General features: G+C 55.3%; 3 protein-coding genes across 16 annotated transcripts; 1 reads left to right on the forward strand and 2 right to left on the reverse strand.

Moving 5' to 3' along the window:
* The first annotated feature begins 5,387 nt into the window (after positions 1-5,387).
* ZFAND2B (zinc finger AN1-type containing 2B) lies at positions 5,388-8,231 on the forward strand. Of its 2 annotated transcripts, none has more exons than XM_035710860.2 (9): positions 5,388-5,621; positions 5,874-5,968; positions 6,177-6,308; positions 6,440-6,591; positions 6,852-6,947; positions 7,023-7,083; positions 7,172-7,239; positions 7,556-7,628; positions 7,833-8,231. In XM_035710860.2, exons 1-9 carry the CDS (start codon positions 5,567-5,569, stop codon positions 7,875-7,877), a joined length of 777 nt encoding a protein of 258 aa, XP_035566753.1. In that variant the 5' UTR covers positions 5,388-5,566; the 3' UTR covers positions 7,878-8,231. The 2 variants fall into 2 exon arrangements, with proteins under 2 accessions (XP_035566753.1, XP_035566754.1); XM_035710861.2 differs by having other exon boundaries at positions 5,403-5,621; positions 7,937-8,231.
* Positions 8,232-8,333: 102 nt separating this feature from the next.
* Positions 8,334-15,565, reverse strand: ABCB6 (ATP binding cassette subfamily B member 6 (Langereis blood group)). The gene is made up of 19 exons (XM_025441698.3): positions 14,905-15,565; positions 14,455-14,592; positions 14,016-14,202; positions 13,719-13,820; positions 13,367-13,550; positions 12,605-12,726; positions 11,967-12,076; positions 11,581-11,646; positions 11,274-11,399; positions 11,062-11,138; positions 10,909-10,972; positions 10,705-10,790; positions 10,416-10,473; positions 10,095-10,199; positions 9,539-9,713; positions 9,280-9,392; positions 8,947-9,041; positions 8,805-8,873; positions 8,334-8,622 (listed from the first exon to the last, which is right to left on the reverse strand). Exons 1-19 carry the CDS (start codon positions 15,451-15,453, stop codon positions 8,520-8,522), a joined length of 2,529 nt encoding a protein of 842 aa, XP_025297483.3. The 5' UTR covers positions 15,454-15,565; the 3' UTR covers positions 8,334-8,519.
* Positions 15,566-16,153: 588 nt separating this feature from the next.
* ATG9A (autophagy related 9A) lies at positions 16,154-25,394 on the reverse strand. Of its 13 annotated transcripts, none has more exons than XM_025441667.3 (17): positions 25,219-25,392; positions 24,394-24,469; positions 24,188-24,244; positions 23,651-23,782; positions 23,482-23,525; positions 22,877-22,941; positions 21,906-22,067; positions 21,572-21,713; positions 20,659-21,407; positions 20,422-20,575; positions 20,137-20,316; positions 19,501-19,749; positions 19,138-19,316; positions 18,900-19,017; positions 17,879-18,101; positions 17,558-17,703; positions 16,154-17,217 (listed from the first exon to the last, which is right to left on the reverse strand). In XM_025441667.3, the coding sequence occupies exons 4-17, from the start codon at positions 23,751-23,753 to the stop codon at positions 17,212-17,214; spliced, it is 2,520 nt and encodes an 839-aa protein (XP_025297452.1). In that variant the 5' UTR covers positions 23,754-23,782; positions 24,188-24,244; positions 24,394-24,469; positions 25,219-25,392; the 3' UTR covers positions 16,154-17,211. The 13 variants fall into 13 exon arrangements, with proteins under 13 accessions (XP_025297452.1, XP_025297451.1, XP_025297455.1 ...); XM_025441666.3 differs by having other exon boundaries at positions 24,188-24,247; XM_025441670.2 differs by lacking the exon at positions 25,219-25,392 and adding an exon at positions 24,912-25,079.
* Positions 25,395-25,400: the final 6 nt, after the last annotated feature.

Below are 25,400 nucleotides of genomic sequence, written 5' to 3' on the forward strand. Positions count from 1 at the left end.
CATCTAAATAGATAGTATGTGCATATAAAGCCTTTATTTAAATCATGAGCGAGGGAACTGGTAAAGAATACAAAAAGCTGGTGTTTTCAAGGAAGAAATCTGCATATCAATAAATGAACAAAATACTAGGTTGGTTACAAACTGATTAACGTTCCACAGGGCAAAAAAATAATGCCTTTCGGGTTAGTTTCCTCAAGGCTATATGTGAGGAACAACTTATCAGTTTCCACAGGTCAATGCTACAAAACTGTAAACTGTGCTTTTACCATTAGTGGATTGTTAGCCAAATATGACAACAGTTATGTTTCCAAGAGCACCAGATGAAGGTCATGCAGGATTATTAGAAAAACTCCAGCATTATCTTTTTTAGTATTCTATTTTTTAAAGAGAATTATCATAATTTTGTCTTTTTTAAAGTTAAGGATAAACTAGGATGCCTGGGTGGCTCAGTGGTTGAGCATCTGCCTTTGGCCCACGGCATGATCCTGGGGTCCCGGGATGGAGTCCCACATCAGGCTCCCTGCATGGAGCCTGCTTCTCCCTCTGCCTCCGTCTCTGCCTCTCCCTGTGTGTGTCTCTCATGAATAAATAAATAAAATCTTTTTAAAAAATAGTTAAGGATAAATTTATCATTTAGATACAAATTGTGCTATATGTTTTAACCAAGGGAAATGATGGCAGCTTAATTGGCTTAGACCAGCTGGGCTGTTCCCCTCCTGCCCCCAAAACCAAGGTTGAAACCATTAATGGGATGGTGAGATGGAAATCAATATAGTGAATGGGCAACCAGATTTTTAAAAAATGAAATAGGGATCCTGGGTGGCTCAGCGGTTTAGCGCCTGCCTTCAGCCCAGGGTGTGATCCTGGAGTCCCGGGATAGAGTCCCACATCGGGCTCCCTGCATGGGGCCTGCTTCTCCCTCTGCCTGTGTCTCTGCCTCTCTCTCTCTCTCTCTCTCACTCTCTCTCTCTCTCTCTCTGTATTTCATGAATAAATAAATAAAATCTTTAAAAAATAAATAAATAAAAAATGAAATAGAATGGAACATCAGAATGTATCAAACATAACAAGGTCACGTATCAGTTTTGGCCTAAGTGTGTGTCAGGTTATAAAATATAGTTAGAAAATGGCTATAAAATGTGGGTAGTGGTTAAAAGGTTTGAAAAACACTGACTTAGGCCATTTGAGACTCATCCGGGGGGCTGAAAAGAGATCCCTATAAAACACAACTGTTTCGAGAAGAGTGATTAAAATCACGTTTTGTCCTCAAGGAGGGAGCTGGAGAAAAAATTATTGGGTAGACAACCAACAGGAGACTGGTCAAGTGGTGCTCAATCCTGTCCTTCTCATCCTCAGATCACATGAGCTAAGAAGCCTTCTACAGTCTTGGCTGCTATGTGATGTTAAGTGACCAACCCCCTTGCTTCATCACCTCAAGCTTAAGATGGCCCACATATCATAAAATGTATCCTTTATTTCCCCTTGTAACACAAGTTTTCTCCCAAATATCTATGTTCCTTTACTGACATAATAATTGAAATCTGATCTGGGCACATGGCCATCCAGCTAAGAACTCCATTTCCCCAGCTAGGGAATGAACATGATGGAGCTAGGTATGATCATGTGACTAAGTGCTGGTCCATCCAAAGCACACAGAAGTGATGCATGCAAATTCAGGGTCATACCCTTAAATCACTGGGGGTGACCTCCTTTTCCTTTCCCTCATTCTGCTGTCTGGTCTCCTACCCATTTGGGACCGCAGGGACAAAGGCAACAGTTTAGGTTGATGAAGCCACACAATACCAAGTGTCCAGGTCCTTGACACATGCTTTCCTACCAGCCCTGGATTATTACACAAACAAGAAAGTAAACTTCTTTCTTCTTTATGCCACTGGTTTTGAGTCCCAGTTATGGCGGCATAGCTTGTATCCTATCTAATATCCTTTTCTTATATATGATTAGTAGAAAATGGAAGTTTGAAGGGCAGAGGTACATAGAGATGTGGCACATCTGTTTTTAAGGTGTGTGGACTTAAACCATACTCCCAGACAGTAACTGTTTGCCTTCATGTCTGGGCTCAAAAACCCAGCAGGCTGAGGATTAGATAGAAGGTCAGAGAAAAATAGTTCTTGCCCATGATGTATGCAGCTTAGATTAAATCATATAATTTTTTTCAATATTTCATTTTTTTTCAATATTTCATTTTTTAAAAGTAATCTCTACACCCAACATGGGGCTTGAATTCATGACCCCAAAATCAAGAGTCTCATGCTCTATCAACTGAGCCAGCCAGACACCCCATTAGAAAAATTTTTAAGTAAAAAAAAAAAAAAAAAAAAAAAGTCAAATATTAGCCATTTCAGGGATCCCCGGGTGGCTCAGTGGTTTAGCGCCGCCTTCAACCCAGGGCGTGATCCTGGAGACCCAGTATTGAGTCCCACATCGGGCTCCCTGCATGGAGCCTGCTTCTCCCTCTGCCTGTGTCTCTGCCTCTCTCGCTCTCTCTCTCTCATGAATAAATAAAATCTTTAAAAAACACAAATATTAGCCATTTCGTAAGTTTAAGTCTAACAGAATTAGTGCTAGATTTTACAGGTATGGAGTTCTGGAATTCACAAATGGCAACAACTCTTCTTTCTAAAAAGCCTAGGTCAAAAGCTAAACCCCCATGGCAGAGGGCCCTAATGTATACACTGTATCAGGAGCCTCCACAATGTCATCAACCTGCCGTTGGGTTGTGATCAGAGATTCTAACAAAGCCTTGAGAAATACCCTGAATCTAGTGGGATGACTTATAACTATCTTAAAACAGACGAAGTGAGACACCTGGGTGGCTCAGTGGTTGAGTGTCTGCTTTCGGCTCAGGACGTGATCCCAGGGTGCTGGGATCAAGTCCTACATCGGGCTCCTCGTGGGGAGCCTGCATCTCCCTCTGCCTGTGTCTCTGCCTTTCTCTCTCTCTGTGCCTCTCACGAATAAATAAAAAATAAAAAACAGACAAAGTGAAGTCAGTGAGTAATGGCAGTTAGCTATAGTTTTGTTGAGGTGTAGACTTCGAGAGGAGGCAAAATAATTAGCTGATGATATGACTTAAGCCCATATATGTGAGCTACAAGATCAACCTCTTTTTATGACGCTGTGTCCCACTGCAGAAAATAGAGTATTGCAGACAATAACCTCTTCTCCTTTCCCCCAGACAGAATGACAGTATGGAAGTATGGCAGATGGCCATCCCGTAGGTAATATGTTACAGGCCCCATGGTTTTATGAACACTGGTTCTCCTGGCCTCGATTCCAAATTCTTGGAAGAGAAACTAATTGGCCTAGTATAGCCAAGTATAGCAGAGCCTGGGGCTCTGTGCCACGCTGTGGACAGTTCCTATAAGCCCTAATGGCTCCCACCTCAAAGCCTAGCCTAGCCATTTCTGCCTCAAGACAAAACCTCCATCACTCTCAGTCAGCTTGCACACATGCGCAGACTGGCTGTGCAAAGAAAGTGGGTGTGGGAGAGTTATCACCCCCAGCAGCAACGCCAACTTATGGCAGGAGTCAGCCCAGCCTTCTGACTTTTAGAAGATAATTCTGTGGGGCATTCTATATGGTTTTTCCTATGGTTCCCAATGGAATTGAGCTCTTATTACAACAGTGGTAATCGGCTCAATAACATTATTGGTTTTCCTTCCTTCCTTGCCTATCTCTCTCTCTCTTACTTTGGCTAGGATTACCTCCCACATGAACTACCTGCGCCCAAATCCTTGTCTCTCAGGCTATGCTTTTGGGGGAACACAAACCTAGCTAGCTACTCAGTATGTGTCAGATGATCACTCCCAGACCAATCATCTTTGCAAGGGCAGAAACACGGCTGTCCTGAGCCACCCCAGGGTGTGAGGGTGGGGCGAGGGAAGAAACTGTCAGAATTTCCCCGAAGGAATGGCCAAAGGTGCTCCATACACTAACCCACTGTTTGGCTGAAGTTTTGCATAGAGGTAAGTCAAAGTGTTTCCCGCAGGTACGGTTAGAATTTTCCTTTAAAAAAAATTTTTTTTCTGAGTACTTTATAATTGCTCTGGGAATAGAATAGCACTCCCTCCACCCATTTTATTCTTTCAGTGATATCTTGGAAAGTTACTGATTTTAAAATATCTGTCTCATACCTAAACTCTCTACTGAACTCTCACTAGGTTCTAAACATTGCCCCTACTCTGGTTCAGGCCACCATTATTTCTTGCCTGGATTACAGCAACAGCCTCCTACCTGGTCTCCCTTCTTCCAATTTCATGCTTCCCTGATCTGTTCTCCACTCTGAAGCCAGAGTGACCTTCCCAGAATACAAACCTGATCATCTCACTCCCCTGCTTAAAGCTATCTCTAGTCTCTTGTTATATTTATGTTGAAATTCTCAATACTGCTGTGCCCTCCACCATCTGAGCTAATTTGGCCCCTGCTAGCTCTCCAGCTTCACTTCCTGCAGACTGCTTTTTATACCCCAAGATCCAGATGCCCAGAGCTTTTTAAAAGCTCATCTAAAGGGCCTCGTTCCCTCTCCTATCTACAAGTGTTTGTCCTGCTGATTCTTCTACCTGGAATACCATCTCCCTCCCCTCTGTCCTGTCTCCCTTGGCCTTCACCTAGGACAACAGCCATTCACCCTTCCAGGTTTTGAGCGAAGAATACTTGTCCGCCCAGACTCGGGGCACCTGAGCCACATACACATCTATACTGCCCTGCAAGTCACGGCTGCATGTATCATCCAGCTGCTTCACATGTTTATTAACAAGCCCCAGGGGCCCCTCAGCAGCTGCGCTACTGAGTTCTCACCTGTGGGAACAGATGATGACATCCCGACACAACTTACTTCATTCTTAGGTCAAAGTAACTTTACGACTGAAACCTTCTGAAGTCGTATCGAACCCCCACGCACAAAACCACACAACTGTAGGCGCTGCGCCGGGTGCTGGGGACCCAGCACAAGGCGGAGGTGGTCCCCGGTTTCCCAGCACATTTATCTGCGCGCGGATCGCGGGAGGGTGAGCGGGGGCTGGAGGGGCCGGGCGGGGCGGGGGGGGGGGCCGGAGGGGCCGGGGGGATGGGGCGGGGGCGCCACAGCACGTGCCCCTACTTCGGGGCGGGGAGGCCCAGGGAGGTTTTACAGAAAGGGCCGCGGAGCTAAACCCGAGAAGGACCGGCAGGAAATACGCAGCCGCGGCGCCGAGCGAAGGGGCCGAGGGCCCGCTGTGCGTCAGACACCGCAAGGTGCCCGCCGGCGCCCGCGCCCTGGACCCCGCAGCCCCGCGCCGTCGCGCGCCCGCCCCGCCCGCCCAGCAGGGAGGCCCCGCCCCTCGCCCTGCGCGATGACGTCAGCACGCCCGCGCGCGCCGGCGGGGGGAGGAGTGGGAGTCGCTGGCCGGGAAGGGCTGAGGCTCCCGTAACCCCGGCTGGGCGGGGGAGGGGGCGGGGCCGGAGCCCCCTGCGAGCGCGGGGTCGTGGTCCCGGCCCGGAGCGGGAGCCCCGGACGCGCTCGGCACCGCTGCTTCCGCCAGCAGGCCCCGCTCGGCCCGGCCCGGCGATGGAGTTTCCGGACCTCGGGGCGCACTGTTCCGAGCCGAGCTGTCAGCGCCTGGGTGAGGGGCGGAGCGCGCGGGGCCGGGGCGGGGCCGGGGGCCGGGGGCTGGGGGCGGCGGGGGCTCGGGGGCCGGGAACGCGGGGGGAGGCGGGGGGAGGCGCTGGGGGCGGTGGCCGCGGGGGCGTGGCTAAGGCGCGCGGGGCCTCGGACCCGGTGCAGTTTGTTGCAAACCGGGCGGCGTTTTCCCTTCCTCTGAGGGGGCACGACGTCGAGGTCCCGCTGGACCTGCAACCCGACCCGCTCCCTGCAGATTTTCTGCCGCTCAAGTGCGACGCCTGCTCCGGCATCTTCTGCGCAGACCATGTGGCCTACGCCCAGCATCACTGTGGATCCGCGTACCAAAAGGTGAGGGGGCGGGTGGAGGTGCCTGCGGCCACTCTGGACTCCCTCGGCCTCCCATTTCCTCTCCTTTGTGTTTCTGAGGCTCGGTGCTGGGAGCACGGTTTCCTGGTGCGTTTGTAGGGGGCACATCCGGGTTCTTTCAGGGAGGAAGCCTGGAAGGATTTCAGGGCTGGGAGCGGGCCACAGCCTGACCCCTGCTCCTTAACCCTAGGACATCCAGGTACCTGTATGCCCGCTCTGTAATGTGCCTGTGCCTGTGGCCAGAGGGGAGCCTCCCGACCGCGCTGTCGGGGAGCACATTGACCGAGACTGCCGCTCAGATCCAGCCCAGCAAAAACGTAAGGTAAGCACTGGAGGGGTTAGCCATGACCCGGCCTGGGCCACGGATGCTTGCAAGCCCCAACAGCTGTTATGATGGCGTTGGAGATGCGGGCCCAGGTCTCAGCAGAGAGAAACCTTCCCTCTCCGCCTCAGATCTTCACCAATAAGTGTGAACGCGCTGGCTGCCGGCAGCGAGAAATGATGAAACTGACCTGTGAGCGCTGCGGCCGGAACTTCTGCATCAAGCACCGGCACCCACTGGACCATGATTGTTCTGGGCAGAGTCACCCAACCAGCCGGGCAGGGTAATTGCAACCAAGTCCAGTACTTGCCTTTCGGATCACCCCATCCTTTTGGAACTGACTCAGTATCTATCTATCATTACCAGTTGGGGAGCTTCAAACCTGTTGCCTTTGGCCAGAGGAGTCTTTTAGCTTCCTATTCAAGTGCCTATTTTTCCAGACTGTTTGGAGGAACTTCCCTCCTGACTTCCTGGGTAAGGCCTGGGAGGAGCATGCAAGCTGGCTGTTGTTGGAGGCATGCCAAGAGTGTCTCTTCCCTACAGACTTGCTGCCATCTCCAGAGCACAAGGTCTAGCTTCTTCTACGAGCACCGTCCCCAGCCCAAGTCGAACGTTGCCTTCGTCTACCTCTCCCAGCAGGTAGGCCTGCCTGTTTCTTCTCTCCCTCTTTTCCCTTCGTGTCTCTGACCTGAGTCTCTTGAATGTCTGCCATAGAGCAACCACCCAGTCTCCATCCCGGACAGCCCCTCCAGTGATTGCCCTGCAGAATGGCTTGGTGAGTTGGGCGGAGGCTGGGCAGACAGAAGCAAACCCACGTGGAGAATAAAGTGCAAGGCGACTGGTGGTCTTTCTATTTCTCGCAGAGTGAGGACGAGGCTCTGCAACGAGCCCTGGAACTGTCACTGGCAGAAACCAAACCCCAGGTCCCAAGGTACCTACCTGAGTGAAAGATGGTGGGATGTGGGCAGTGGTTCAGTTTGGAAGGAGGGCCGTGGGACCACTCCAACCCCGTGTAGGATAATAATTAGGAACCCGGGCTCAAAAGTAAACTGATTAACTCTATGACCTTTGACAAGTTCTTTAACCCTTGAGGGTTTTCTGTAAAATGGGACTGTGCTACTACCTACCCCATCGGGCTGTGTGAAGACTCAGAGAATACTCACATGCTCAGCACCAGGAGGATGCCTAACAGATCAGAGGCTCATGTTTTAGATATTGTTGTCCTCCAACTTGCTCTTCCCTCTCAGTTCTCAGGAGGAAGAGGACTTAGCATTAGCACAGGCGCTGTCAGCCAGTGAGGCAGAGTACCGGCAGCAGCAGGTATGAGGGCTGGGGGAGCTGAAGTCCTGCCCTGGGAGGAGGAACCCCGGGGGCTTTCTTCACGTGGTAGAGAGTTTTGGAATGGTGGTCATCTTCTCGTTTTCGTCGTGACTCCAGCCCACGCAGAGCTCTGAAGTGAGGACCGGCTCTCATTTCCTTGACATCGTGCCCTGTCTTCCCTTCCTTCCCCTTTCCTTGCTCCAGGCCCAAAGCCGCAGCTTGAAGCCGTCCAACTGCAGCCTGTGCTAGGGCCCTGGGCTTGGGGAGGGAGGCTCAACTGAGGAGGACTGTGGCCCCCACACCTCTAGGGTACACTGGGAGAGGAGGCTGGGAGCAGCCAGGAGTGAAGACGAGCAGGCCACCTCCAGGGAGCAGCAGGAGCAGCAGCTTGTGGAGCGGAGCCTACAGATGGCCCTGCTGGCCTCTCCAGCTGCATAGGAGAGAGCAGTTACAACCGTTGGTGGTTGGGCCCTGGGAGAGTGCTGGCCAGGCCCCACGCAGGGCAGCCCCCTGCATCGTGTCATCCCCCTTTACGCTGGGGCTGCCCCCATCTCTAGGGGCAAGGGGGTCCTGGAAGGAATAAAGGATCTTGGCAGTCAACAAGACCTCCGAATGTGTTTCTTTCTCCTGTCAGACTGAAAGCAAAGGAGCTCCCCTGACCTAAGGGCAGGGGCCCCCCACAATACCCCACACCAGTCACAAGGATCCGAGCACAATCCACACTTTTTTTTATTTCCCCCAAAAAGTGCTTCTCTGGAAGGTTCTTTTCCCTCCTATAGCTAGCACCATACCCCAACACTGGCTTGAAATATACCAGGAAAAGGGCTACATCTTCTTCCCCACTGGATTATCCTTTGGGAGGGACGTGGCCACAGCCTTGGTCACCATATCTCAGTCCAGGGGTTTGGTGTCTTCAGAGACTTCTTCCTGTCCCCGCTGCTGCAGCTGCCACATGTCAGCATACATGCCACCTCGGGACAACAGAGCCTCGTGCCTGGGGCAAGGAGGAAAGTGTGAGTTCCGACTCCCCAGTTCACCTCAAGAGTGCTCACCGCCAGCCCACAGAGGTGAGAGGGATCCTCAAGGGGAAAGCCCTTTCAGAAACCCCTGGGATTTCCTTTTCCTCAGGCCCCCAATTCGGAGGCCCTGCCGTGTTCATCCAGCTGTGTTCCTTACCGTCCTCTCTCCACGATCCAGCCGTCCTTAAAGACAAGGATCTGGTCAGCATCAACCACGGTTGAGAGCCTGAGAGATCAGAGCTGAGTTACGCACCACACAACACAAGCGGGCCCCCGGTGCCCACAGCCCGGTCCTGTACCTGTGGGCCACTACGATGGTGGTGCGGTTGGCACAGACTTTGGCCAGAGAAGCCTGGATGGCCCTCTCGTTAGACGTATCCAGCGCTGATGTTGCCTACAGAGAGGATCTGGGTAAACCTGCCCCCGCCACCCAAAATCCAAGTAGAAGGAGGATACAGGCTGCTAGCTGAGACCTCAGGAATCAAAAAAACCTTCTCTGTATTTGAGAACCCTAAGGTGTTTTTATGAAGCAGGGACTCATAGTATCTCTCCGCAATGGAAAGCCATCCAGCAGGAATGGCCCGGGTGTGGGCAAGGGAGGAAGAGGGGAGCAGGCTGCCCAGGGCCCTCACCTCATCCAGCAGAATGATGTCTGGAGCCTTGAGAATGGTGCGAGCAATGGCGACACGCTGCTTCTCCCCACCACTCAACTTCAGTCCCCGCTCGCCCACCTGCGTCTCATAACCTGTGAATATTGCCCACCTCTCTCAAGTCACACGTAATACATGGGGTTTCCGTGACCACATGAGCAGGAATGGATGGAACAGAGCTCAGAGGGAACAATGGGACTAAACCAGGCAGGGGAGGGACTCACTCTCCCGGGAGGCTCACCTTCAGGGAAACTCATAATGGCCTCATGGATGCCTGCAGCCTGAGCAGCAGCCATCACCTCCTCGTCCCCGGCTGTAATGCAGCCGTAGCGGATATTGTTGCCGATGGTGTCATTGAAGAGGACGGTGTCTTGGGGCACAACTCCAATGTGAGACCGGAGGGAGATCTGGGTCACCTGGGGCCAGAAGACCATATGCTCAGGCTGTGAGACTGCCCCACCCCCACCCCTAGGCCTGGGAGGTAGGACAAGCTGGAGGAGGAAACACAAGGGATGAGTACAGGAACCCTGTCACCACCATCCCAAATCCTAGCTGTTGAGGACAAATCACTCGACCTCCCTAAGTCTTTTTCCCCATCTATAAAGAGAAGAGATGCTTTTTATGCTCATGACTACTTTACTTGGGTACGTTACATGGTGTCAGGAAGGCTGAGGTCTCCTGCTGCAGCTTTTTGCAGGGGTGACATCTCCTCTCCCTGGAGAGTAGCCAGCACTTCACAAACTGCCATGCTTTCACAACGGGCCCCTAAATTACAATCTTCTCCCAAGCAACCGCACCTGGGAGATGTCCTGCCCATCTATCCGGATGCAGCCAGAGCTGATGTCATAGAAGCGAAACAGCAGGCGCAATACTGTGCTCTTCCCCGCTCCAGATGGGCCCACCTGTTGCATTGGAAACAAAGGGAGAACACTTTCAGGCCTGCTGGCTTTTAAGGCTTGCTCTCCAAAAAGCCACCAACGTCCAAGGAGGCTGCTACACTCAATCCTGTGGCCTGTCATGACAGCATTCTGACTCCACAGCCTCAGTCACAAACTTCCATGAATACTGGGCTAGGGAAACTCAAGGAGTCGGGGCCAAGTGCCTGGGTCTTCTCTCACCAGGGCCACTGTCTGTCCAGGCATGACGGTGAAGGACACATCCTGCAGGGTTTCCCGCCTGGAAGGAAGGGTGAGCATGGTCAGCAGGCTTGCTGTGCTCCCAGTGACTCCTTCTATCGGGAGAGCTGCTACTGGGCCCTGCTCCTCCCCTGCTCAGGCTCTCTTCCTAGGCAGTGGTGGGTGGAAAGGCAGGGATGGGGTGTGGGGATACTTGTGGGGATACATACTTATCCACGTATATGTGGATGAGGCAAAAGGGCGCTGTGAGGTGGCAAAATCAGGGCCTTACCCATTCGCATAGCTGAAGTGCACGTTCTCAAACTCAATCTGGCCCCTCTGGAAGCGCAGGGGCCCTGCTCCAGGGAGGTCCTTCACCTAGCAGAGTACCACCCATGGGTGCTGCCGTCATAGGTCTGGGGTTCTCCAGACACCAGGAGCAACCTCGCAGACTGCCGCTTCCCACCCTGCCCCCAACTCCCCTCACTCCACTTACTTCTGGCTTCTCTTTCAGCAGGTCAAACATGTTCTCCATGTCGATGAAGTTTGTCTGGATCATCCTGCAAGAATAGTGCTGGCTGGGGCTCCTCTGAGGAGCTGGGGAAATAACCATGCATCCCGGACAGGTGAGGGGCAGAGATCAGGTTACCTGTAGTAGGTGCCAAACCAGTTGAGGGGCATGTACAGCTGGATGATGTAGGTGCCAAACAGCACAAAGTCCCCGACCTGTGGAAATCCAACGAGGAGTACCGAGTCACCAGCCACCAACAGGCTGTCCCCCTGCCCACTTCCCACCCAGACACCTGGGGGCCTGGATGTAGGTCTCGGGCCCCTCTTCCGTCCCCAGCACCATTTCTTCACCTGTAGCTTCTGCTCGCTGACAAAGTATGCACAAAGCAGGGAGCCAGCAAGGAGCCCAAGTCCAATCACCAGGTTCTGGGTCTGATTTAGTAAAACCAGTGAAGCACTTGACTTCCACTCCAAATCCTGGGGCAATAATAATATGGGGGCGTAAGTGGAATGTCATGTATACAGTCTCACCAAATCCAAACCTGGGCCCAGGTATCTTCAACCTTGATTTTTCAGCCCAAACCATACTCTTCTTGGCCCTGGCAATTCCACAAGGCTAGGCCACTGCTCTCAACAGGCGTCAAACCAGCATCCTCACCTGATATTTGGTGATGGCCTCTCGATAGCAGTTCACTTCATAACCTTCCGCGTTGTAATACTTCACCTGACCAAGTCAAATCACTGGTGTTAAGACACGGCTGCAGCATGAATGCCTGCATCATTTCCTCCAGCCTTCCCAATGCCTCCTTCCTCATCGTATTTTTATCTATTTTTTTTAAGTCTTATTTTTATTTAAGACATCTCTACACCCAACCTGGGCTCAAGCTCACAATCCTGAGATTAGGAGTTGCACACTCTTCCAACTGAGCCAGCCAGGTGCCCTGCCTTCCTCATTTTAAACAGCACCCCCACCCCCAGCTTCTTGGCAGCCCCACTGCTCCACATCCCTGTGTCTCACACTACTGCCACCAAGGCCTTCACTACCGTCTCGAAGTTTAGCAAAGAGTCCACAGCTCGTGCCCGGGTAGCATTCTCCTGTGTGTTCATAGCACGTCGAAACTTCGTTCTCCATTCAGTGACCACAATGGTCATGACTACAGAGTAATAGGTTGGGTAAGAAAGAGAAGAAGAGATCAAGACATCACTCCCAACACCAGAGACCACAGGGGGAGGTCTGCTACCTACCACATACACATGAACCCTGAGCTACAGACCAGGGACCTAGATCCCAAAGGGAAAGAGCCCTAAGCTCCCTGAGGGAAGGGGCCGTGCCCAAGATCTCTTTGCAGCCTGTACCAAGCCCTGTGTGTGAAAATGCTGTTGGCGACCAAATGAAGGCGAGCTGCATCTGGTTAGAGAAATTGAGGTTTCTCTTTGATGTGCACCCCACAGCAGGCCCCCAATGTGACCAGGATGCCCTTCCCTGGCCCTCTATCCGGGTTCAGCTAAGGCTTCCCTGGCAGAGGAGGAGGCCAAGCCATCATGTTGGGGAGCAGCAGGAGCTTATTCAAGTCCACCAATGGACAGCCTCTCCTAGCTGGGCCACTGAGTAGGGGCAGGGCTCATACCCAAGGCAGTCCCTACCACAATTCAGGGAGACGCTCCCACCAAGCAGCACTCACTGAGGTAAAGACTCATGCACAGGAACACAATGAGGCCAAACCAGGCATTGAAGAACATGCTGAAGTAGATGATGCCAATGGTGATGTCAGCCAGTGTGGGGATGATGTTGAACACCAGGTAGCTAGGAATGCAAGTCAAGCAACAAAGGACAGTTTAGGGGCTTAGAGCCAGAAACTCTGCCCCCAAGAGTCTCATGTGGTATTTTGTTTTTCAGTGACGAGAGACTAGAATCAAGCTAAATGCCCCCTCAAGAGGTGGAGGGCCAAATAAATTGTAGCATGCCCCAAGTACAGAATGCTCTGGGCCAATTATAATGAACGAGGAGGATCTTCACGGAAGATAAAGAATAGATCTCCATACTGTTTTGTTAATAAGGCACTTCTGGAACAATACCTATGTCATGATCTCATGTGTTTTAGGAAAATCCTGCCCAATAACATATCAGTGCTGTGAGTCTGCACACATATGTATGTAAAAATGTCAAGAGCAGAACTCAACATCCTACATGGAGTGGGAACCTCTGGAGAAAGGAGTCGAATTTATGAGGTACTTCTTCCATTTTATTCGTCTTATTATGAAAGCACGTATATGTTAATCTCAAAAAAAAAAAGGATTAAAAAAATAAAATAAAATAAAATAAAATAAAGGATTAAAAAAAAGAATGGAGAGGTAGCTGAAGCAGGGTGCTGTCTCCTGCCAGCCCCTTCATTCTTGCTTCTCCAGCTCCACCCTCCCACACTCCATTTCCACTGGCCTGGCACCTGAGCAGCCCTGTGACACTGGATGTGCCCCGGTCCACAATCCGCAGCACCTCCCCTGTGCGGCGCCCCAGGTGCCAGCGCAGAGAGAGCTCGTGCAGGTGGGAGAAGAGGCGCAGCTCCACCTGCCGTGATGTGAACTGCTGTACCCGGATCCATAGGAACGTGCGCAGGTTGCTCACAAAGCCTAGGGGAAGCCAGGGTGGACCTCAGTAGAACTTAGGGGCCAGATGACATCAGCCCAGTACCAAGACATGAAAGGTCTGAGATCACCAAGGGGCCAGGGGAGGGATGCTTGGGGGGAAGTGGGGGAGAGCCCAACGCCAACCAGGGTGACAGCAGAGTCCTATCATACCTGTACTGCCAGTGCCACCCCCCTGGAGGAACTTGAGGGCAACATAGGTGGTAACAATCCAGGCCAGGGAGTTCCAAGGTGCCTTCTCGGTCAGTGAGTTCACTACAGAGAAAATAAGTCAGAGCCCACTTTTGGCCCCCGGGGATTCTTCAGGAGAAACTACTCCAGGCACCAGCCACAGCCCCTTTCTGATCATCCAGTTCCTAATGCTGTCCCACCTCCCTTAAGTTAGGGTCCCTACTCCTCATCCAGCCAATGAAGGACCAGAGAGCTGAGCTGGCACCCCTTCTCCCTCACCTATGTTCCTATAGAATATGGGGACCAACACATTCAGTCCCCGTTCCAACCCCATGAGCCCCAGGCAGATGAGCACGACAAGCTGCAGAACTGGATTCCCTCGAGGCCACAGGTAGCCACTCAGCAGGCGGAGCTTCCTGCCAAGGTCTCGCCAGGTAGATCTTGGGGGTGCCTCTGTTGTCTGAACCTAGGATGGTGCAACACAGAGGAGGGGAGCTCAGAAATTGAACAGAAGTGCCCTAGTCGAACTCCTCTAGGGAAAATGTATGGGATTACAGCTCCCAGTTATCTCAGACTCACAAATGATCCCCTGATGAGGTCAGAAAGGCTTACAGGGCACAAACTGAGATTTGGGAAAGAAGTACTATGGTGAAAAAATGTGAATGAAGACAGGCAATGAAATTCAGACAGACCCTGTGGTTCAGAAGTTCAGGAATACCTCGCTCCTCTCTACATCTTGATCCTCTTCATTAACCTTCAGGGCATAGGACTGGGGACGAAGTCCAGGGGCCCAGAGTCCCAGGATAAAAAGCCCTCCAGAAACCACATATCGCAGCACCCAGAGGCTAAACTGAACCTAGGATAAAACGTGTAGGGAGAGCATCAAAGAAGGCCAAAATGCCATTGTTACCACTTACAACAGGACTGGGGTCTGGGGTAGGGCACACACCCAGGTCAGGGCCCCAGCATCAAGAAGGCTTGGAAAAAGTTTAGAGTGACTCAGCACAGACACACCCCACCAGCTGGCTATCAGCAACCAGGCCAGGCAGGCCTCTCCCTTCACCTCCTTAAAGGCATCCCAAAGTATGGAGCCAGTGTGGCCAGACACACCATCCTTCTTCCCAGCCCTTGCCCCTCATGACTCTCCTGTCCCCAGGAGGTCCCTTACCTGCTGGCCCAAGTCTGCCCTTGCCCACCACCACTGTGGGCTGTTCCAAGACACGAGGGCCAAGTTCTCAGCTGTAAACGCCACAGTCCAGAGGAGCAGGAGACCCGCGCTGTGCCTGAACTCGATCCAGATGCCCATTGCTAGTTTCTGCCAGGCCTGGTTATGCTCCACCACGAGCAGCCCCAGGCCACAGGCGCTGGCCAGAGTCCCCAGGATGGAAGCCAGCAGCAGGTAGCCTGGCAGCGGGGCGCCCCCGGCAGTGCCCACCCGGCCGACCAGGCTGGCCAGGGGCAGCGCCACCTGAAGCGTGGCCAGGAGCAACTGCAGCACGTAGGGAGCGACAAGAGGGCCGGCGGTCCAAGAGCGCTCGTGGGCGCCAGTGGGCCGCTCGCGACGCTTGCAGGGAAGGGCCAGCACCAAGGCCAGAGCCCCCAGGCCCATCAGTATGGAGGGCACGAGCGTGTAGAAGAAGCAGGGGCTCAGGCCACCCTTCACCCAGGCCGGCCCCGCGGGCCCCTCGGCCTCGCAGTAGTTGCCCACAGTCACCATGGCGATGCGTGGCCGCCGGCCGGGGCTGCGGGCACCGCGGGGGCTGCGGGGGCTGCGGGGGCGGAAACCCGGACCGGCGGCTCGGGGCGGGGCGCGGAGGCCGCGGGGTCCCGGGTCATGGACCCGAGGGGCGCCGAGCCGCGGGGGCCTCGCGCAGGGGCACACGTGGGCCCGCCCACGCTCCCCCCGCTCCCCTGCCCCGCGCACGCGCCGCCGCCGCCGCGCACTCACGCAGGGCACGCACGCCCTCCTCGCGCGTCCGTCCGCCCCCCGCTCGCCGCCCGGGACCCTCCGGCCGCGTCCGGGCCCAAGGAATGTGGAGCGTGCGGCCGGCGCGGCGCCGGCGCGGCAGCCCCGCCCACGGGGCGGCCCCAGCCCCTACCGGGGCCCCCATTGGCCAGCCTCGCCGAGGGGGCGGGGCGCGGGGAGAGCGTGCACGCGGAAAAGGCAAAATACAGGGGCGGGGCCGGCCCGGTCACGTGCTCAGAGCGCGAAATCTGACCGCACGTCCGACCCGAGACCTTGACCTCCGCGGCGCGGCGCTGGGAGGTGGTCCTGCTCGCTGGCCCGCCCGGTGTATCCGAGTGACGGCGTCGGCCCACCTTCCCACCGCCCGGCCGGGCCCCCACCAGCAGGGGGCTCGCCCGCACCCCACTCCGCTCCTTCCCGGGATCCCAGCCGCGCGACGCAACAAGCCCGGTCAAAGTCCCTTTTTTATTAAGGGTTATCAAGCTGTACACAGTTCCTACGCCTTCCGCTGTGAGCCCGGGCAGCGCCGCGTTCCACGCCCGCAGCGGCCCGGGCGGGCGAGGGGTGGGGCGGAGAGTAGGAGCTGGGTCCCAGCATGCAATGCGGCAGCTCACAGCCTCGGGCGCAGGCCTCCTGTCGCCCCTCCAGCCCCGGGGGGAACAGCGGGAGGCAGCCCAGAGCTCTCTTGCTGGGAGGTAGACAGCCGAGGGCACAACCAGCCCAGTCCGTCCTTTGTGCAGGCGGTTAAGGGGTACAATAAGCAGCAATGGAGGCCAGGACGGCCTCAGTCTCTCAGGGGCCCTGCTTCAAACTTGGAGAGGGCAGCAAAGAACTTCCATCCTGCTCCTGCCTTTTAGAAACCTTCCTTCGTAGTGTCAAAAGGTAGCATGAGAGGAGCTGGGAGCTAGGGTCTCCACACCAGTGCGAAGCAAAAGCTGAACAGAACGGGAGCAAGCGAACAGAACAGAGTAAGCGGCATACATGCCTGTCATGTGCAGGAAGCAGGAGAGGTGAGCAGGCTGTAGCACTGGGAGAGAACTGGGGGTGAGGTAAGGGCCACAGCCTGAGCTACTCATCTGTTCGGGGTGGGGGAGGGAGGCTGCAGAGGTTGAGGGTCCGGGCCCAACCTCCCCACTCCACAGTTGGCACAGGTTCTCCCTGCTTGGCAGCTTCTGTGGTGGGCAGTCCTCTGGAGACTTGCAGGGGTGGGTGCAAAGGTGGCAGTACTGGGGCTGGACCGGGGACCAGTTTCTAGCACCACACTCTGAGCCAAGGGGGGTCCTGGGGATGAGGCTAGAGTCCTGTGTGCCTTGGTTCCTAGGCCCCCAATTTCTCTCCTGGGGCTGCGGCAAGCCCAGCGTTGGCACCTCCCTTGGCCAGGCACAGACACACAAACACCACACACGTGGAGCCAGGCAACAGTCAGAGGAGCCCTCCATGGCGGGCAGATGGGATGGCAGGGCAACCGTGGCCTCCATCCTGGGACATAGGGACCCTCCTCAGCCTTGTCTATACCTATAGAGAGAAAAGGGTCAGTAGTGGAGACCATCTTCAGCTATCTGCTTACCACCTTCCTGCAAAAAAGCAAACAAAACATACATACACACACACACACACACACACACACAAAACCTTGGAGATAAATGAAGGGGAAAGCTTGATTCCAGGGGAGGAAAGTGAAGGGGAAAATTAAGCCCTGGATTCCAGAGTAGGGGAGGCAAAAAATGGGAGTGTATTTTGGAGGGGAAGGGACAGTACCTCCATACGAGAGGCCTGCCTTCTTTCACAGGAGACTTTGATCTCAGCCTGGAAGTTACTACATCTGGTAGCTGTTCTCCAGTCCTGGGGCCCTTACCTTGTGCACCTGAGGGGGAAGCTCATCCTCCGAGCCCTCCTCGGGCACCGGCTCTGGGTGCCTTGATGCTGACTGCCCATCTTCAGCCCACCCTCCAAGGGGCAGCCGGGAGAAGTGAGAGGGAGCCCGGGGTACCGTGCCAGGATCTAGAGACACAAGTAAACATGGTCTTAGAACGAACACAAATGTGGAGCAAGGTTCTGGGGCTGTTCAAGGTGGGGGTAAGGGTTAGTCTCTTTGGGCTTGATCCCTCTGACTTCTTTCCTCCCCAAGAGGCCCCCCCAAAGAGCCACTGTACCCTGCTGTACCCCCGTTGGATACCTGTGATACCCCCATAGCGCCTCTGGAAGCCCCCCTGCAGGGCGGTGGTCTCGGGTGCTCCAGGCCGGGGTGCAGCACAGGGATAGCTGGCAGAGCGGGGGATAGGTTGGGAGGCCCGGGAGCCCTCTCCCCCCTCTTCAGGGGCGCTCTCCCCACTCTCATCGCTCTCCCGGCGATGCCACACATGCCGCTCAGGCTCGGCCTGGGCTTGCTGTTTATGGAGCTGAGAAGTGTGGGGAGTGGAGGGTGACACTCATTAGTTAAGGCTAGGATATCTGAAACAGCTGCCCCCACTACACTGTTCCAAATGTTCCCATTTCTGGCACCGCGCCCAGAATCACTGACCCAGAGTAACTATCTTATTAACAGTGTGTAAGACACATACGACATCTTATAGGTTAAACTCTCAGCAGATCCCTGGAACGAACCTGTTGCATAAGTTGTGATGGCACTCGTTTTGCCTAGTCATTTGAGTCAAGAACAAGTTGGTGGTACATCTAAGTGCCAGGCACTCTTTCAAGGTGCCAGGAAGATAGCACTGAACAACAGACAAAAATCTCAGCCCTTGTTTGGCTTGTATGCTGGAGGCAGAGGTGGTGGGGGGGGATCAGAGACAATAAAATAAAAGAGGGAAAATGCAATAGATCAGATAAATGCTACAGAGAAAAATAAAAGCAGGGAGAGTCGGGGGTGGCCAAGGGAGACTCTTTTGGTCAGGGTGGCCAGAGACGTCTCATGGAACAGTTAAGAACAGACAGGTGATTAAAGGAGGGAGCCATAAGCATATCTAGGGAAGTGGATTCTTGGCAAGGGAAATAGCAAATGTGTCAAGGCCCCGGATGACAATAAGCTTGCCTAAAAATGGATGGCAAAAGGGTATCTGCAGGAATGGAGCTTAGAGTAGGTGAATAACAGACAAGGGTTCCAGACCCATGTCTTGCTTTTCCTTGCCTAGAACCCTCTATTCTATTTGTCAGTGGCCAGCTTGACTCTGTGGCTCTGCCCCTTGCTGCCCACTCACCTGGTGCATATAGAGGGCGTGCAGGCTCATCTCGGTGGATGCGTACTCCGACAGCACCAGGCTCTGCAGCTGTCCTTCCCACACGCTGCTCCCGGAGCTGGCTGTCCTGGCATCCACCCTGTCCCTCCCAGCACAGACAGACCGCAGCCGTCAACATTTCTAAGAGCCCCAAAGTTACTGGGGCGGGGGGGGGGGGGGGGATTGCCACGCCCTTCCACCGAGGCCCATCTCTACTCACCCAGAGCCTGTCATGGTGCTAGGAGCTCGGCCTGCGGGAACCTGACCGGGGTGCAGAGGGGAGAAGGAGCGCAGGGCAGAGGCGACTTCGGCCCTGTGCCTGGAACCCTGCAGGTCTCTGGGCAGTGGGGGGCCACGGCACGAGGAGCCAGCTACCACGTTTGCAATCAGGCTCAGTGGCTGTGAAAAAGGGGTGAGCTGAATTACCAGGGCAGCAGGGAGGCCACAGGGCCCTGGGTGTCAGCACCCAAGGACACAGACTGAACTGACAGAAGGAAACCAACCAGGTAGCAAGGCCCTTCCACCCCAGGCCTGGCCCTCAGCTCACACTCTGCCCGTCACCTCCTAGTCCCCAAGGACACACCTCAGACTCAGACTGTAAGGACTGGATGGACGTAAAGAGGGCATTTTCAGGGAGCAGCCCCCCTTGGGCGAGGCCAGCGGCTGCTCCGTCCCGCTGAACCTGCTCCTTGAGGAAGCCGAGGAAGGCTGTACTCTCACGGGGTGGCTGCCAGCCGGGGTTGGTGATGGCAAAGTGCATGAGTGACAGCTCTGTCTTCCCGTCCTCAGCTTGCTGGTACACTGAGGCTTCCGTCTGCCCGCCGGACAGCCACTGCACAAGGGAGGCTCCAGTGAGCAAGACCGTCCTCTGACAGAAACGCTTGTTGTACCTTTCCTGCCAGCAGGGAGGCCCTGCCCCTGGAGGACCGAGACAGCAATGCGCTGCTGTCTGTCTCTCGTCCGCAGCCCCAAGGCCCACCCCAGGCGGCACAGTCGGCTCGCTGGGCTAGTTGCTTGGTTTGTGCCTTTCTCAAGGGCACTTGGCCAAAGGTGCAAGTTTAAGGCTAAAATCCAGCCGAAGCTCCTATTCACCAAGCAGTGTGTACCCTCGTGCATGGCTGCCCAGAGGCAGGGCTGCCTTCCTGCAAATCGTTGGCTCAGAGGGGTGTCTTTTTGCCAGCATCAGCTCTGGCCACCTGCCCCCGTCCCCTCCTGGTACCTGGGGATGGCCGTGCTGGCGAACATCCATCTGAGCAAAGGAGCAGGTGTCTCCAACCCCTACAACCTCCACGGTGAAATTGCGGAAGAAGTCTATGATCTCCAGGGCCCGTGGGCGCAGGCAAAAGATGAGGATGAGGGGTGTGACAATGGGGCTCAGCAACTCCTCCAAGATAAACACCTATAAGGGAGGGGATCGAGGTCAGAGGGGAGCAGGAGGGCTCCCCGCCCTCACCACCGAGCCATCGGCCAGTCTCTAACAGGCCCTAACTCCAACTCCACTCACTGCCTTGTACTGGAAGAGCTGGGCAAACTCGTCCCGGGTCTGCGAGCGGTGGGCATTACCCTGCCAGTGGTCAGGCATGTAGTGGATGTGAGCGAGGATCACGCGGAGCAGCTGCTCGGGGCAGAACACCATGTGCTGGTCCGGGATAAAGGACCTGGGGGATCGGGGCCACAGTGAGAGACAAGCCTTTCCCAGGGACACTGGTCCAGCTTGCTCCTGCCTGCTGCCCCAGCCCACCTGCACACGGTCACGGTGACCCCCAGGAGTGTGACGGTGGTGAGGACGTGTTCCACAGCCAACACGTCTTCATCGTAGATGGTGAGGGCGATAAGCACAGCCAGGATGGAGCCGGCGAAGAAGGCGCCATTCTTGGCCAACAGTGTCAGCAGAGGTGACAAGAAGCAATTCATGTACTTGGAGGCGGGCTTGTAGCCCCGGTTGAGGCGGGACTGCAGCTCGTGCTCCAGCTCGTTGAAGTGGCGGAGGTAGCAGCGGCCGTAGAGTGACCAGCAACGTGCTCCCAGGGCCCCGGGCTCCCGCTTCAGCACCTCAGCGTAGCTGAAGAAGGCGTAGAGGATCTGCCAGATGAGGATGAGGGGGCACAGCAGGAAGTTGGCGATGCCGATCCACAGGATACGGTTGCTGAGGCGCTGGGCCAGCTCCAGCCGTTGCCCCCCGCGTTTGTACTCGGCCTTGAGGCTCCATTCGTTGAGAAACAGGGAGCCAGGTCCCCAGAAGAGGATCAGCTCAAAGTTGTACTTGAGGCCACGGGTGAAGAAGACGGCCTCCCCAAGGCCTGGCAGGCGGAAGCGCAGAGGCAGGAGGGATTTGTTAACCAGGGCGACCATGTAGTTCTGGAAGCGGAGGATGCGGTGGTAGATGTCCAGCTCTGTCAGCTCACGCTTGTGGATGCAGATCTGGTGCTCCTTCTGGGTCTGCACGATCCGTGCTTGTACTTCCTGCCACGTGCAGTACGGAAGAGCGGACTGCAGGGCGGGGGAGGGACACGCTAGGCAAGGCTGGCTTGCAGCCTGGACTCCTCGCCCCGCATTAGCCCACTGGAGCCTGTACGCAGATGCTCCTTGACCTGCCAGTGAGGCCCAACCCTTCCCCAGGCTGTGGTGCCAGCTGCCCAACTTCCCAGCCTCACCATGGGGATACGTAGAGCATGCAGGTAGAAGGAGTGGATCTCCCAGTAGCAGCAAATGTTATAGATGAACTTGATAAGCCGATGGATCCAGAATACCCCAGCGATGACCAGGATGGTGATAAGGGAGCCGTTTTCCTGAATCCTGGTGGGGGAAATAGCAGGGGAGGAGGGGTGGCCCTTGAGGAGTCTTGGCAGACAGGACACTCCTGAAGGCTATGGTGGGGCTGAGCCTCGGTCTGTGTTCTAGGGGATGCGCTACTGCCTCACACCCCACTCCATTCCCTACCTGCTGGTGGAACTCTGGCTCTGGTGTCCTTTGACCTGCGGCCCTTACCTGGCACTACAGACCTGGGCAGGCAAAAAGGCGTCTGGCAGAGTGACCTTGACAGGCTCCGTGGGGTGAAGACTATGGTTCACCATCTTGTTGGCAAATAGGATGTCATAGTCCACACAGCTGACCAAGAAGGTGGTGAAGGCAACCACAAAAAGGAACTGCCTGAGGAATTGGGAAGAGGGGCCACAGCCCAAGAGTCAGAGGGGCACCAGTGAAATAGTGTGGGGCAGAGAGAAGAGTCTGGAAGCAGCAGAATGAGGTGAGAGAGCAACCCCCGGGGGACGTGCTGAGGCTGGAAAACTCCCCATGGGCTCTCTCCACCGCTCAGCCCCAGGGACCTTCTTAGGCCCAAACCAGCTCCTGCTTTTTCCTCCTAGCCTTGGGCATCGCACAATTAGCCTGCGTTCCTCACCTCACAGCATGGTAATCTCTACCACCATTTACTAGAGTCGCTCCAAGATCTTGTGATTGTGGTCTGGCTTCCCAATCCCTGATTTCCTTTTGAGATAGTATTTAGAAGCCCGAAAGGGATTTACAGTCTTTAGTTATTGAGGGAGGGTTTCTCAATCCCTTCCCCTTTGGCAAGGTCATGTGGCTTCTTCCTTTGAGAAAGTGCTCTGCCTTCCTAGGTATAACCAAAGCAGAACACACACTTTTCTTAAGTGGCAGGCATCTCTGAGACCTCCTGACTGAACCCTGTCCATCCCACGGGAGCTCTGATGAAATGGTCAAGTCTGAGCTCTCTTCAGAGAAGAGTGAGGATTTAGGAAGAATTCCTTAAAAGCGAGATAACAAATAAACAGGATTGTGAATTTGGGTGCCACACCCAGTCCCTGAACTCTTAGGTCTGCAGGGTTTTGAGCAGAGGACTGAGCCGCACTGGCAGGAATGGCCAGGGCTGGCTGAGCTCAGGAAGAGGAAAAGGCTGACACACAGTGCTTCCCCACATCACCGTCCCTTCTTAGACTTACATGAGCTCAAAGACCTCCCCGATGAGCATGCAAGTGAAGCCATTCTTCTGGTGTAGATTATACACGTAGAATTGTCAAGAAAAATGTGGTTGATTAGAGAGACAGCAATTCGGGGCACAGACTTTGGGGAGTCACATACCTGAACTTAACTCCTGGCTCTAGGACTTTCTAGCTGTGTGACTTTGGCCAATGTTACTCCCTCAACTTTCGTCTGCAGTGGTACTTTGGAGGTAATAGCGCCTGTCTCATGGTATTATTAGGTATGAGATAATGAGCGTGAAGTATTTTAACACAAAGCTGGCACAGAGTAAATCAAAAGATACTAATTATTATAGTTATTAGTGTCCCATCAAAAAGAAAGATCCTCTTTAGAGAGGTTCCTTATAAAAACTGACACCACAAAGTGAAAGGCACGTAGCTCTTGGGAAACGTGAGGTATCATTATCTATAACGATCACCATTGCCCCAGCCTCTTTCAGCCTTCAGAAGAGTTCCCATCTCCCTTCCAGAGATTAGAATCAAAGCCACCCCAACTTCCCATCTGGGGCCCAGCTTAGAGAGGGGCTAACGGTCCCACAGCTCCAACACAGAGACCCAAAGGATATTCGAGAGAAGAAGAGGTCAAGGTTTTCGATGTGGTGCCAAGGTGCTGTGGGCGCAGGAGCAGAGAGGTCAGAGCCCTGAAGGAACACGAGCCCCCCTGCCCCCTCGGAGTTCCTCCACCGACCCTCTCCTCCCCATGCCCCGGCTCTGCTGTCATGTCCAAGAACTCACATTTACTCCCCTCAGGGACGTGCACCAATAGGTCCTCCTCCCCAGGGGGTGAATCACTATAGGAGGCCTCAAGGCGCTGGTACTCCGTGTCGAACTGCGCCATCACCACCGCCCCCTGTCCACGTTGTCCACCTAACAGTAAGGATAAAAAGATCCAGGTTCAGACTCTGGTGCTGCTTGTCTCCTGCCCTGCCTCGTAGACCAGAAAGAGTGAGAAAGGATCTCTGGGCTTGGTGTCTACTTCCAGTCTTTTCCACTCAGAGGCAGAGGAGTAGTTACCAAAGGAGAGCTGAGAGCTTGGGGCCTGGGAAGCCAGTCAATCCCAGAGCCTTTACCGAGTGCCTACTGAGGTCTTGCTGGTCTGAAGCCAGCCCTTGCCCCTTTGGTGCTGGTGGTGGGGGGGTGCTGTTTCATCTTCTATTTAGTGGGGATAAGGGGACTTCCCTCTGCCCTCCTGGAGAAACCCGGGTCTCCCAAGAGACTAGCAGATTGGAAGCAGTCTGTAAACAAAGGTTTGAGATAAGCACATGGCCCTACCAGCTCCATGGACAGCGTCTGCTCCACACTCCAGCCCTTGATGCCCTGGCTCTGCAGCTGCTGGAGGAGAAGGTGTCAGGCCCCAGAGAGTGGGGAGTGGGGATAAAAGAAAGCCAGCCCTCCTGCCCACCCACCCTCCACTAAGAGGAGGCCAAGCACGGGGCAGGGAGGCTGCAGTGGGGGAGAGGCATGGGGGCTCCGCGTACTTCCTCTGGTCTGTACTATACTGGCCACTCATCCAACTCTGGGATCCCAAGAAGTGGCTTGTTGAACCTGTAAAGACTGAGTCAGTACAGGCCTGAGGTCAGACAGCTACCCTGGACTGTTTTTCCATCGCCCCACCTCATTCTCAGAAATTAGGCCTCACAGGGTCCTCAAAGCCCTCAAAGCCCCCCGAAAGCCAACACCCAAGAAGAGTCTTTTCTGAAATGACTTTTCTGTTCATCCTCTTCCCCTGGCTCCCTAGCACCAAAGGCCCAACAGGCAGGCGTAATTCCTGGACGGGAAATCCTGACTGGGCCGGTGTGGACCCAGATCCTGGGCCAACTGTGGGGTCTGTAGGTCCCTGGAGCCAGGCTCGTCTAGGCGGCGCTCGGGGAACTCACCCGCCGGTGCAGACCCCGGGGGCCGTGGAACGCGGCCCAGCCTGGCCCCAGTGGGATTCCCTGGGTTAGTGGGAGCCCTGGGTCGGAAGGGCTGACGGCGCTCCGCTCGGGGCACTCACCACTCACGGGGTCAGTGTGGCCCCAGGGTCAAGGAGCCCCGCGGGCCGGGGGGGCTCGGGGTGCCTGCGGATGCTGGAAGACTCGAGCCAGCCCGGCAGCCGACACCCAGCCAAGACCCAGCCCGGCGCGCCCCTGGGTCGCCCGGCGCCAGGCCGAGGGCTCGGCTCCCAACAGCGGACAACCTCGCGCGCGGCCCCGACGCCCGCGCGCCCCCGCCCGCGCGCCCCCGCCATCAAAACATTCCGGCCGCGCGCCTCCGCCCCTCCCGCGGCGCCCCCTGCCCCCCGTTACCCGCCGTGCGCTCACTTAGGGCCCCGCGGGCGCCCTCCGTCAGGCCCGGCCCGGGCCCGGAGATTCCAGTAATCGATCTCGCGTTTCACCTCAGGAACCGTGACCCGAGTGATTCCAGGGGCTCGGTCGGCTCCACTGGGTTCGTCCGGACCCGAAGCTCTAGGCCCGGCGCCTGCCACTCACTGTCACCGCAGCCG

Source organism: Canis lupus, chromosome 37 (assembly GCF_003254725.2).
Source record: "Canis lupus dingo isolate Sandy chromosome 37, ASM325472v2, whole genome shotgun sequence".
NCBI classification, from domain to species: Eukaryota; Metazoa; Chordata; class Mammalia; order Carnivora; family Canidae; genus Canis; species Canis lupus.